This window comes from Triturus cristatus, chromosome 9, assembly GCF_964204655.1.
Source record: "Triturus cristatus chromosome 9, aTriCri1.1, whole genome shotgun sequence".
Lineage (NCBI taxonomy): Eukaryota > Metazoa > Chordata > Amphibia > Caudata > Salamandridae > Triturus > Triturus cristatus.
The window spans coordinates 1,015,182,691-1,015,196,466 of NC_140592.1; the positions used below are offsets into that span (position 1 = coordinate 1,015,182,691).

Below are 13,776 nucleotides of genomic sequence, written 5' to 3' on the forward strand. Positions count from 1 at the left end.
TATTCTTGTCTTTTTTAATGCAATTTTAAATAATTGTTTGACTGATCTAATACAACATTATATTTTATTATTTTTAAAAATAAATTTGGTATGCTGGTTTAGAGTTTGCCATAGTTTTTTAGGGCTTTGGTTGGTTAACATTTATTTAATAATACGCTTTTGGATATGAGTTTTAAGTGATTTACTCCTTTGTTATATATGAAGAGTTTGTCTTTAAATTGTAGCATGTCGCACATTCTTTTGCTTTGTTTGCCAAGTTTAGTGTCAATTTGGCTAACAGATTGCTCCATTCGTAGTTCTTGGTAGCTTTGCTCTTTTTGTAATGCTTCTATAAATTTGTATGGTGTAGATTGAGTTCTGCCTAGAGTTAATTGGAAGGCATTGTGTCATCCTTTCACTGCATTGTTTGTTTTGACTTCCTTTGCCAAGATGCTGTCATTAACATTCCACTATGGTATTTGGAAGGTGGGTTGGTGACTGTGTCCGGAGCTATACAGTCTGCCAACCCAAATGTCTTCGAAATAGTCCCTTAGGGGACTAGAGTTGGCTTCATTTATTTGCTGAAAAGGGCTTTGTTATTAGTAAATTATAGTGGTTGGCTACCTCTGTGACAAGGACATAGGCTAGTGTTATCATTTTGTTTCAAAGGCAAATTGGCTGTTTGTGGCATATACTACACTTAGGGGCTCATTACGATGACGGACGGAAGCCCATCCGTGCTGGTGGCGGAAAATCGTTATGTTTTCCGCCCTAGGTGCGGCCATTGCGACCAACATATCACAATGGACCCACAGAGGCTATTTTCCGTCTGCCGCAGTCTGTCATGCTCTACACGTTTTTTGCATACGCAAGGGTGGTGGACGGAGGCAACAGGGCAGGACCAGAATGCGGAAACACGTTCCGTCCGCCAAGCAGAACACGATATTGCAGACAGCCCTTCCCACCGCCGCGTAAAAACCACCACAATGCAGATAGCGGAAATACAACTACGGAGAGGAAGAGACGAAAAAGAAGCAATGTAAACCACCGGAGCCGCCATGGATCCTGCGCTACAGGCCTTCCTGCTGCACCACCTTCTGCACCTACGGCAGACAAGACGCCGCCGCGCCCAACAGCAGAGGTACGTGCCAAACATTTCCACGCATGCAACCCCTGAACAACTACAACTTCCAGCAAGCGTGGCGGCACCACGATGAATGTGGCAACCTGCCAAATGCAAAGTGCGAGGCCCACCCAATCCCAATGAGTGATCCTCGGTGCCCCCGAAGGCAATTGGGGGCAATGACGAGCCTCGCAGTTGCAGAGCGCGCACACCGCAACATCTAAAGAAGTACGCCAAAGGCACCCATTAGCTGATGGCTCATCCGCATAGTGTGTGCCACACCCTGGTGACCCGGAAGCTGCGACCGCAACCCTGCAACATTCAAGTGGGGCCAATGCGTGTCATCGCTGCGAATGCCAGCTACCGCGCATGCGAACACATACTGCATTTGCATTGACGCCCTGCGAATTACATCACACAACACAACTCATTTGCCTAAAGTGATTGGTGCACCCCATGTGTAAAGATGTGAGGCACTAGGCCCCCATGCATATAAAGTAGCCTACATGTATAGGCGAACCAGCCCAGGGCATGTGCGTCCTGCTTCGTTTGTTGGCAAGGTCACATGTCCTGTGCCGCCTGTGCTGGGTGGCTGTGGGGTGGGGGGTAAGCTAGCCCTCTGGGAGTGGCTGGTACATCAGAACAGCTAGAACAGTGACCAACTGCTCATTACACTGTGAAGGGATGAGAGAGTGTGACCCATGAGCCAAGTCTTCACACACGTGGAATGTCCAAGGAAAGAAGAGTGAAATTACATACATAGCCATGCCTTGTGGCCAGATGGACTTAAATGTGGGAAGGAGTCAAAAAGGATAAAGGTCTTCCGCACTGTACCAATGTTGTGTAATGAAACAGCCAACCTGTGAACCCCGTTTGAATATTCCTTGACATCTGACTGGCGTCTCTTGGCCAGGGGTCGTCTTGTGAAGGGTCAGTGGCGTAGGCCGACAATCAGAGGTGTCCATTGTCTGCAAATCAGACATACGTGTAATCCATAGCACTTGCAACACAAGTACTGGTGTGGTGTGCAGTGTGCCTAGCTGCCACTGCCTCTAAATGTCCCCACACAAGTCTTGAGTCAGTGCTTCTCCAGACCAAATGGCCTAAAAAATCCTGCCCACCAGTATGTACAACATGTGATTACTACACCTTGTAATCCTCATTGGCTTTTGTGACATTCCCTGTAGACTGATGTACTTACATACTTGCATGACTGATTGTCTCTGTACAATGTGTGCGTGATGTAAAGTACTGTCACACCCTACACCATATCAGTAGCGCCATACGACAAATGAAATGCACATGAGAGAGTGGCTATTGAGAGATGAGGTGCGCTGGAAGAGGGTGGCAGAGAGGGAATCCGAGGAGGAGGGCATGAGTGAGAGCATGAGAAGTGTCACTTGCACGATACTCCCACCTCAGGAATCCTCCCCCTCCCATCAGGAGTCCATTTTAAGGAAAAAACACACTTCTTGAGAATGACAACATCTAGAAAGAGAATTTGAAAGGAAAGAATGTGTCTCCCTGGCCCTTGTAAAACTGAGGAGAGATAAAGGAGGGCCCTGAAGCAGGCCTGACGAGAGACATAAGTGGCAAATCGGGCATGCAGTGGCCCACCTGAATGCCTTGTTGTACCACACAAATAAAGATTCCTTGAGCTGGCCCTGCCTGGGAGGCATCCCAAATGTTGATGGCAGTCATTGATGATACACACATTGGCCTCGTACCACCACAGGCAAATGAACCCATGTATAGGAACCACAAACACTACCACTCCATCAATGTGCAAGTGGTATGGCAGGCCGAGCAGATCATCTCACACGTGTGTGCAGAGTATCCGGGGTCGGCACATGACTGCTACATCTGGTGGGCCAGCATCATCTCACCTGCTCCCAAACCACACATGCCCAGTCAGGATGACAGTGGTGAGGAAGAAGGCCTTGACCAGCCTCAACAGCTCCTCGTCAACTACTTCCGTTGAGTGTGATGCAACAATGAGCGACTATGACTGTGTCTGTGTGCCTTGTTGTTGTCTTAAAGACTTTGACAAATGTTCCAGAGACTTCGTACACATACTGGACAATGCACTGGATTAGAAAACACATGCATGCAGGAACTCTACGCACAGGACACCATTGTCATACTGCCTCACTTGCTCCCCTACTCACTCTGAGGCATTCAAGCGCCTGTACACAAGCAGACAAGTTGAAGACAAGAAATGTTTCCAAAAGTGAAGTTTTTACTACAGTGTCAAAAGCATGCAACATACGTGCAACAACAGGTTGAAAATTCAAGAGTACCTAACCAGTAACCACAGTGACATATCCATTTACCATGAAGCTAGATGTCGCATCAATAATCCCTCTGGATGTTGATCCACGTGCAAATCCCCCCCACTCCTTGTAGGAAGAAGTTGTATGGGATGTCCCTGGTCCATGGCCTTTGTCAGCAGAACCCATTACTCAGCCTATACATGGTGAAATTACACCACATTAGCTGTGTCGCACTCATCACTGGATGGACCACCCTCCAAGTGTGGGGCATCTAGCCCGCAATCCCATGTCATTCAAAGGCGATCCGTGTCCTCCTGCAGCTGTGACACTTTGTTGAGTCAGGGTGCTATGGCCTGAACAGAACTGAATGACAAGGTTCTCTGACCACGGACAGAATGTCAAGACAGTACTCCAGGACCGTGCAGTGGACAAGCTCTGCTGACACCTCTCATGTGACAGACATGTACTAAAGGACTTGCAGGGGACAAGTCCTAAAAAAAGAAGTTGGTGGACTGACCAAGTAAGACAAAATGCAAATGACCTCACAACGCCATGACGTAGCGCTATAAAAGAAGTAAAATAGTGCGACTAACATGATTTGTGCAAATACTGAGACAGACTAACCCATCTGACAGTCTAACAGTGTCCACATTGATATACAGGGACTGAACAAAGGCAAAATCATGCCTCCCTTAAGTACCTGTGAAGAGACGGCAAGCTGTGTCCATATGTTTCCCTCTGTGGCATCTACATTTAAATGTAAGGTCCAAGGTGGAGCCCAGTCAGCATGTACAAACAAAAGCAGGCCAGATGGCCCTCTTAACTCAGCCCGGCTGGAGGTTAGCCTATAACTGATGCCCAGCACAGCCAGTGGGACACATCCAAAGAGAAGCGGCATGCGGGCACGGTACAGTTGCAACTGACCGGGCTCGGCCTGGCCCACTGGACGGTCAAACATGGCGTGAGAGCAATCTCAGAACCAGCGCTCAGCTGTACAGCCAAACTTATGATCAGAAAGCACGAAATGCAGTGTGCCAATTGGAGGACTGACACCTGGTGGTACTCCTTGAAAGGCCAGAGCCCACAAGTCTGATAAAAAATGTGCAACGGCCTTCAATATCAGACACTATCAATACTCTGTGTGTCAGTTCACCGCGAAAATAGTGGGTGAGCCGTCTTTAGCAATCGCGGAATCACACAGGACGGTCAAGACACCTGGTATCCGAAGGTCTTCGGGCTAGTGTGGGAGCGACTACTTGTCTAAACAGTGGCCCATTGTGCATGCACACTCATGGAAGTATGCTTTCGCTTTGGGAATGTGAGGCCACGATTGACTATCCACAATCAGTTATGGGGGAGTTAGCAGAACATTGGCAGAAAAAGGACACATTGTGCAACTGTTCCTATATACGTAATGCCTGGCCTTTGCACACAGGAGGGGCCATGTAGGTCCCCCTCACCTGAACAGACCAGAGACTATGCATCCGAGGCTTCACTGTCCGGGGGGGCTGGCTGGGCTCGTCCATTGTACGGTCACCTGCTGTTACTATCGAGTCACCTTTTGGAGCTAGGTCACTTTTGTCAGCATGTTCTGCACACAGCACAACTTAGATGTTCATGTCTGCCACATTTGAATTGAGGTGACATGACTTTTGCCTTGGCTTTACTAGGCATTCATGTCAGTAAGTCATCAGTCGCACATGATGTTGATGTACATACAGGGCATTCAGTGGGCCGGTTCTCACTGGTGCTGTGCACCCTCCCTTTTTCTGAGTGGGCCTCAGTACGGGTCTGTTTCGTGCTCTGTTTTGTGCCCTGCCGCGGTCCGTTCTTTCAGCTGGAATGCATTGACAGCAGACACAGCGATGTGCGCATAGTCACACTCCTCACTTCTCACTGGCGGAGTTAATACGGCATGACGTCATGCCAGGTGAGCGTTGTGGGGAGGTGAAATCCTTTGGAGATTCATTTTGTCTCTGGAATTCACTCCTTTTGAGACTCATGAGCAGCAACATCCTTGTGGTGTCATCACAGCTTTGAGTGGAAGATTTTCCGATGTTCAATGTAAGCCATAGTAGCAGCTTCTTTGTCTCATGCAACTGACAAACATTGCCAAGGCCAGTAGTCCGGAGTTGTGTTAGGTTTCATGTTACTTGTTCTATCATAAATCTGGGTGCATTGGCAGTGACAGAAAAGTGCTAGTCGGGTAGCCCAATATGCTAACCCCAGATTTAGGTCTGAGACAAATCCGTGGTTGACAAATATATAATACTTATGTCGAACTTTGACTGATCACTCTCCGTTTGTTGTCACAATGGCACTACCTGAACTAATAAAACAGCAACATGTCTGTCTTGTCCCATACAATGCCCCCAGAGACCTAGGGGCTATGCATATAAGAGCCTATTGATGCCAGGGAGGTTATGACGGCCATGGTGGCTATGACAGCCATGGTGGCACTACCCAGAGGTAAGGCACCAGGCTCAGACAGACTGATAGCCAAGTTCTATTAAGAGTTTTAAAGCTTTGTTGGCTCCCTGACTTGTAGACCTACACAAAGAATCATTAGAAAGAGGTAGTCTACTGACCACAATGAGAGAAGCAGTCATTACCTCAAAACTTAAGCCAGACAAAGCTATAAAAGACTACCAATCTTACCACCTGCTGTCTATTATGAACGTAGGGGCTTATTTCGATGTCGGCGGTTAGACCACCGACCGCTATTGCTGTGGTGAGGAGACCGCCTTACAAGCAGTCGGTGGTCTAACCGCCAAATTATGATGGGACCGCCATGCTGGCATTTGGAAAGTGGTATCTTTACATGGGGGCCTATCCTGCGGCCCAGGAAAAGGGCTGCAGCATAAGCCGCTGTGTAAACATAGCACTTTCTGAACATCCATGCAACATGTGGTGCATGACACACGGTGCATGGGGGCACAACATGTGCCCCCAGGGCCACTTTACAGTGGCCAATGGGGGCCCTGTTAGGGGACCCCAAAGTTTGTTTCCGACATCCTTTGCATGGCGGTCGGACCACCATGAAAAGGCTGTGGGAAAGGAACATCATAATCCCGACGGAGGAGGCGGTCTGTCCCCGTCTGACAAGGGTCCAACCTACTGGTATTGTAATCTGGCGGTCGGACTGAAGAGCTGTCTGTCAGTGAGACCCCTATCGATGGCCTATGGGTGGCGGTCCCACCGACATCTAAATGAGGCCTTTAGATACCAAAATCCAGGCTTGATTCATTGCGATTATACTGTCGACCCTTATGCCGAATCTGATTCTATCTGAGCAATCAGGAAGTACCACCTCTAATAACCTGCGTACCATGTTTGTCTCGATGCACCGGATTAGCCCAGAAATAAGATCCCTCTGATTGCTTCTTCTTGCAGAAAGGGCCTTTGAGTCACTCAAATGTCCCTTACTGTTCAGTCTTACGCAGGATGAGCATTAGTTCAAACATCATAGATTTGACTGAGCTATTCTATACTAAACCCATGGCCAGAGTACGTCTCAATGGCTATACCTCTCACCCTTTCATGGCACACAGAGGCACACTGTAGGGGTGCCCTTTCTCACTCTTCTTCGCCATAGCCATGGAGCCGCTGGCGTCCTGGCTAACGACCATTTAAATAGGATTGTTGTCTTCTTGGCTTGATGAGCAGTGTTTTCACTATATGCCGATGATATCATGCTCTTGGAAACAATCCAGAGACCATTTGTGAAGTCGTACAATATGGAGGTCTTTCTGGCACCCATAATAGATGGGCCAAATCTGAAATGTTTCCCCTAACCAAAGCCACCATGAAACCAGACCTTCAATACCCTCTGCCATGGTGTGAGAACTCGGTCAAATATCTGGAAATCTGCATTAATCGAGAAAACCAATTATTGATATGGTATAACTGGGATCCAGCTATTGGACAAGCTTATTAACCAAGTTGACAGATGTTTAAAGCTGCCATAATCGATAGCTGTCAGGATTCCCTGGTTATTATGATAGTGCTTCCCAAATTTCATTTTCTGTTCACCACCATTCTCATCCCCCTCAATAAAAGCTTTTTCCTCTGATTGCAATTGCACCTGATCAGGTTAGTCAAGGGAGGCAAAAACCCCAAACTAACATGTGAATCCCCTGTGCTATCATATGATAAAGGCGGAAATGCACTTCCTGATTTTGAAACGTACTAACACGCCTCACCGCACAGACACTCTATGCACTATATTGGTATGATAGTAAAAATAGTGTGTCACACCTACCAATCGAGAAGGATCAGATAGACATTTGTTTACTGAGCACTGTCATTTCCTCCAGCTTGCTCATGCCAACTCAACTCATACCAATTGTTAGGTGCACCAACTGGGCTAGCTGGTTTATGGCCAGTATGGCAGATCTTTCAAGTCTTCACTTCCTGGCTGTACAACTTACCAAGAACCTGAGAATCCCCACACTAGATAAAGTTGTAGTCAGTAGTCTGGAGAAGATAGACCTCCAGCACATAGACCAGCTATATCTGGGAGGAAGGTTTTGATTCTAGATCAGTTCACAGGAAATAGAAATGTTACAGCTCTAGACGTCTTTGCATACTACCATGTGCTGCATGCCATCTCAGTACGATGGCCTTCATTTCCCAAAAAACTGAAAAGAGTTTCTCCCGCTCACTCATATGATTTGTACGCACGTCTCTTGAGATTAGGTATCACTCTTGTATGACATGTATATTGATTGCCCCCCCCCAGTAGAAAGTAAGGAGCCGAAACACTGGGAAACTGACTTAAATGAGACCCCAGAGGCAACCCTCTGAAAATACTGTTGTTTCCAAACAACATGGTATGAAATGAAATTAAATGAATTTGTACTTGTATAGCGCACTTATACCCCGGACCGGGGTTTCCTGGCGCTGTACTCATACCGCTGTGGAACCCTTCCTGGCTTTTCCCTGTGAAATGTCCACTCCTGGACACCCCCAAGGTGAAGCCAGGCATCCCAGCGCTGTTGGGGCCGTTGTGGAGATTAAGCAAGCTATTGCCCAGAGTTGCAGAGTGGGACCCATGATTAGAATAGGCATCGAGGCGAGAATTATCAGGTCCGAGGAAATTGAGCCCAAGACCCGCCGAGGTGGGAATTGAACCCTGGTCCCGGGCCAGACCTCTGCATCAGGGTCTGCCGCTCTAACCATTGAGCCACACTTCTCCAGAAAAAACAGACACAAGCGTCTTTGTTTTAAGTTCCATAATCATTTGTACTGCTTTCCACACTCATTAAATAAAGTTGACCCCACCAGACCCTCACTGTGCAGTAGATGTGGCTTGGATCCTGCTGGATTCTTCTATTTAAAATTGGGAATGCCAACTAATTTGAGTTTACTTGTTTGATATAGCACAAATGGTAGGCGAGATAAAGGAGTTGCAAATTGAATGCACTCCTCAGCTTCTGCTACTGGTATTCACCAAATCTCTCTCCCAACTAGCTAGGAGATTATATAAAGTATTGATATTGCTGGCGTTGTGCATACTAATGTTTGCTTGGATGAAAGCTCCACACACAAGGCCTCAACCTGGCTAAAGGATGCTGCATACCGGGGCAAGAAAGCGGAGGAATATGCTGGAATGCAACTGATCCGGTCTAGACCACAGGGCATATTGGGGCCTTTTAGGATTTACCGGGCACCTATGCCGTAACAAGATGAAACCACTCAACTGAAATTATTATGATGTGTGTAATAACTCTATGATACCATACTGGTGTTGTTGTCATAATGGGACTGAAATCCTGTATAGCTTGGACTGAGTGGGTTTGCAAACCTATATGTTATATGTAAATCCACAGCTGTATGAGGACAAAGCTAATATCTAGATGTGAACATAGATTATTTAGTAGGCTGGGATTCACAGTATATAATGTATGAACTCAAACAACTAGAGGTGCTCAAGATATTAATGTGCCATATACTTTACTGCTTGCACTATGTATTTCTGTTTTGTTTTATTATGTATTTTGTTTACATTTTCATAAAATAATATAAACATTTTAAAAATACAATGCTATTATGTGTAGAAGGCTGTATGGATGTTATTACCGGGTGTGCCCAGTCTGACAAGAGGGAATAGTTCAAGCATGTGAATCTGTGAAAGATGCCAATGCTGGAGAGTCAGAGTTACAGGTATGTAAATGTTTTCCTTTCTACTGATGCTGCCTATTAACGTGAGCACTTGGCCATACACTCATTTGTTCGAACAATTATTGGAAATGTGTCCAAAGTTAAGGCATCCTGTGCTATTAGCTCTCGCTACACTCTTTTTTTTCCCATTAATCACAGAGAGTAAAATACATGTAGAAAATGCATGTTATTGGTTACATGTTATCAGAATTGAACTGCAATGAAATTTCATGCACGAATCACCAGTGTACTAACTCCAGGCTTCATTCATAGATCCTGGAGGTATAGTAAAAATGTTTTAGTATTTTCGTCCGGCTTTGAGGACAAGTAATGATCTTCATATCTGACATGGTAATGATCTGCTATTGTAATAAATATTCTCTCTTCCCAGACCGGCTGAAATATGGGCGGGACTTCTTGCTTCAGTTTCAGTTTTGTGAGGCTGCTTGCCAACGCCCACCCAGTCTCCTCCGTCTTGATGGAGTGACTGATGCTAAACCAGGTAAGGAGATGGCATACTGAACTGCTTCTATGTTATCAGTGCTCTTTGTCCATCACCAGGCAACCGTATTGCAAGCAATAGAGTGTATAGGCATTATTACAGCAACACTATTGATCAAAATTTTCCAGAGGAAAAGTTACATTCACCTGTAACTCCTCAAGGCTATGTTGGGACAAGAATTTAACAGTTTGGGTATTTTGATACAACTGTTAAATTCAAAGGACGAGAATGTTTAGGAAAAGTTTATGTTCCTTATTCTGTTCCTGTCGTCCTTGGGTGGCATCATCAAGGTTGTTTGGGAATAGATGCTTTGGATTGGTCGAGGAGGAGGAGTCTGGGAACATGGCAGCCGGCTGAACGGCTGGTAGGGAGCTACCCCCGAGGAAGGGCTGCAATGCAAGGTTGAAGCACGCTTGCTTTCGTGTATTTGCTCCCCCCCCCCCCCCCCCCCCCCCACTCAACAGTCTTTACTGCACTTCTTCGTAGCCCCGTATGGTTGAGGGCTGGATGGTGGGAAGCGGGAGCCCGTGCTGCTGTACTGCTGCAGAGCTGCTCAGGCGTGTTCGTGCTGCTTGGGGCGGACTTCCAGGAGGCGGCCGCAGCGTAGGAGGCACGAAAGGCAGAGTCAGCACTGGCCGCATTGGTGGGGGCGACCAGAGCATTTGCTGTATCTGGGGCACAGACTCAGGAAGGAGAAGGGCGTGGAGCACAGGAGACTGTATGGGGGAGAATGCCATAATGGACATCGTACTGAGGCCTGAAGGTAACCCCCCTACCAGCCCCGATTTTGTGGCAGGAGAAAGTGGTTAGAAAAAGTGATAAGGGAGTTGGTGAGGCACAGGTGGGGGGTCAGAAAGAAGCGGTGAATAGTTATGCTCTGAGGTCGAGGAACTCTGAGTGGATGGACAATTGGGAAAAAAGCTGGGTTAGGAAAGAAGGGGACACACACATCAGCAAAGGGGACTGTAAGGCATATAAAATCTGGGGCCAGTAAGGGATCGATTAAGGACTTTGTCAGAGCAGACATAGTCGTGAAACATAAGGAACAGCAGGACCAGACAGGGTCTAACCCCCCCTAAGATCACCCCCTCATTAAAGTCTTATTTTAAAGTCAGGGCAGACTTGTGCAATAAAAGAGGGGGGGAGAAATAGCGAGGCTTTAAAGAGCTACATAAGGGAAACCGAAAGCACAAGAGCCACGGAAGCTGACGGGGCGCTGGGGGGCGAAGTTCTATATTAGTACATCCAGATTTCCCCACGGCAAACGCATATGCCTGTTTGGAGGTAGGAGAGTTAACTGTGGTAAGGGAGTGCGACCTGGTGGCAGTAGGGGATACTCCCTGCTCCAATGCAGAGGTACCAGGGCCCGGAAAAGGGGTGTCATGGGAAGTGGACTCGGTGCAGGGGCTGTTGGGCAAACTGGTCCAAGAAGTGAAGGAGCGCTTTGCAATTTCTGAGGCCAATAAAAAGGAGATCCAAACTACCTGTACCAGCTCAGAATCAAAACTAGAAAACTTGGCCCAATGGACACAGGTTTTGGAATCCGGATTTAAAGAACTACAATCAGCAGTCCAAGAGAACAGTCAAGTAGTGGTACGTTTGAAGCAAAAAGAGAAGGCACTGTCAGATAAGCTGGAGAGGCTGGAGAACAATGGCAGGCGAAATAACAAACATTTTGAGGGTTGAGGAAGGGGCGTAAGGAACAGACGTCAAAGCTTTTGTTATCAAACTACTGAAGAGTGTCTTCCCACAGGAAGAGAGCCTTACTAATCTGGAAGTAGAAATGCAACGGGTACACAGGGACCCTTTCAAGCCTCGTCCCGGAAGAAAGAACCTCCGTAAGATATTGGTAAACTTCCTGTCATATACCATTAAAGAGAGGATTTTGAGCCTGGCTCTGAAAGAGAAATCGCTCCAAGCTTTAGGTGTCACTTTCAAGGTGAGGTCTGATGTCTCCAAGGAAACTGCCGATAGGCAGTGGGAATTGGGAAACAGAATGGGAGGTTTGAAAGATCTGCAAAAACAACAAGGTGATGGATGGAATGCTTGAATTAATCTTAGCCACTGGCAGTCGCTCTGGCCACATCCCAGTCCATCATGTTTCACCCACCATGCTGCTTTAGTTTGGACCCAGCCATATGCAGATCAGTCTTGATCCTGCTCCTCATGGCAACAGTCCAGCCCAGGTCCTCCCAGTACCGGTATCACCCTTGCTCTTCAGCTAGCTATAGCTTGGTTCCAGTGGCATATCGAGCTCCGGTTGCTTGTGTTCCATTCAAGGAGGGCCTGGCTTGGCAGTTCGGGCTGGACTGCTCTCATTGGAACAGGGTCAAGACTGATTTGCATATAGCTGGGTCAAAACTAAGGTGGCATGGTGTGCAAAATAACGATGAACTGGGATGCAACCCAGAGTAATTACCAGTGGCTAAAATTAATTCAAGAATTTCATCCATCAGTTTTTGTACACAATAGTTGCAATGTGAGCAAAAGTGCTGTTTGAAGGAGATACTTTCTTCTATCCATCTGCAGTGTTGCAATATTCTAAAGATATTGCATCTGACGGATCATTAGCTATCTTTCCCATTTCGGTCCATTGCATTGTGTATCTTCCTGGTCTCTCATACTCTATTTTGTTAGAGACCATTGCAACAGTGTCTAGAGGTACAGTGATGCCTATTCTCAGGCAGTTGGAAGGACAAGCTAATGCTTACGAAAGTGCAACCCAGTCTTTCTTAGTAGTGATGATCCCAGAACCTTCTGAAAGTTTTTTTTCATTAGGGTGCACCTTCAATAACTCTGGTGATGTATGCCTCCCACCGAGGGTGGAGAGCACACATGGGTCACCTATGGATTTACAGAATGTGTTCAGAGAGGGAAATTACTTTCCATAACAGTATCCTAGAACTGAGGGCAATTCATCTAGCTCTCAAATTGTATTTGTCAGCTTTCAAATTGAATTCTGTTTTGATTCACATACAAAACATAATGACAATATATTATCTGTACAAGCAGGCAGGAACTCGATCCTAAATTTTGTCACTCACAGCACAGACTATCTGGAACTGAATAACTGATTGGTAGTGATCCCCGCATTATGGCAGCTCACCATCCAGGAGTTCAAAACTCACAGGCATACTCCTTAAACCAGATTTTTCAAGAATATCATGAATAGGGATAAGACTTAGTCCTGCACGATATCTTATATGAATGGGGATTTCTCCAGATAGATTTGTTCACAAACACAGATTACAGACAATACCCAAACAATGCCTCCAGGTTTTGCGAAACCGGTACATTGCATTGAAGAGTAGACTTTTGATATTTTGTATATACAGTCCGCAGATTCCAGCTATCATTATCAAGTTGATAAGAGACCAAGCTTCGATGATTCAAATAGCCCTGGAATGGCTGTGTCTGTGTTGGAATTCCGACTGTCTAAACCTCTCCGAGAGTCCATGCATGTTTCTGCACTACAGACCTGGTCTCCTACTCCGGTTCAGATCCTTCCATTGTTGAGCCTGGCTTCTAAACTCTTGTAGTATGTATTCTTCAACCATGCACAGAAATTTATGACATCGTAAAGGAGGCTAGGCGACCATCTACCAGGATGTCCTACGTTATCAAACTGCATGTTCATCCAGTGCTTCTAGAAGAATATTGATCCAACCAGATGCCTCATGGAGTTGTCATTTCTTGGCCAAGGCCACGCTGCATCACGCAGCCATAACTGCCTATAG

The 13,776-nt window shown here is 46.5% G+C and overlaps 1 protein-coding gene across 1 annotated transcript in view; it reads left to right on the top strand.

Annotated features, from left to right (window-relative positions):
• ANGEL1 (angel homolog 1) overlaps window positions 1-13,776 on the top strand; it is a 332,990-nt gene that overhangs the window by 252,931 nt on the left and 66,283 nt on the right. The window contains exon 7 of the mRNA XM_085626689.1: window positions 9,929-10,039. Within this exon, the coding sequence (XP_085482815.1) occupies window positions 9,929-10,039 (111 nt within the window). The remainder of the gene's footprint in view (window positions 1-9,928; window positions 10,040-13,776) is intronic.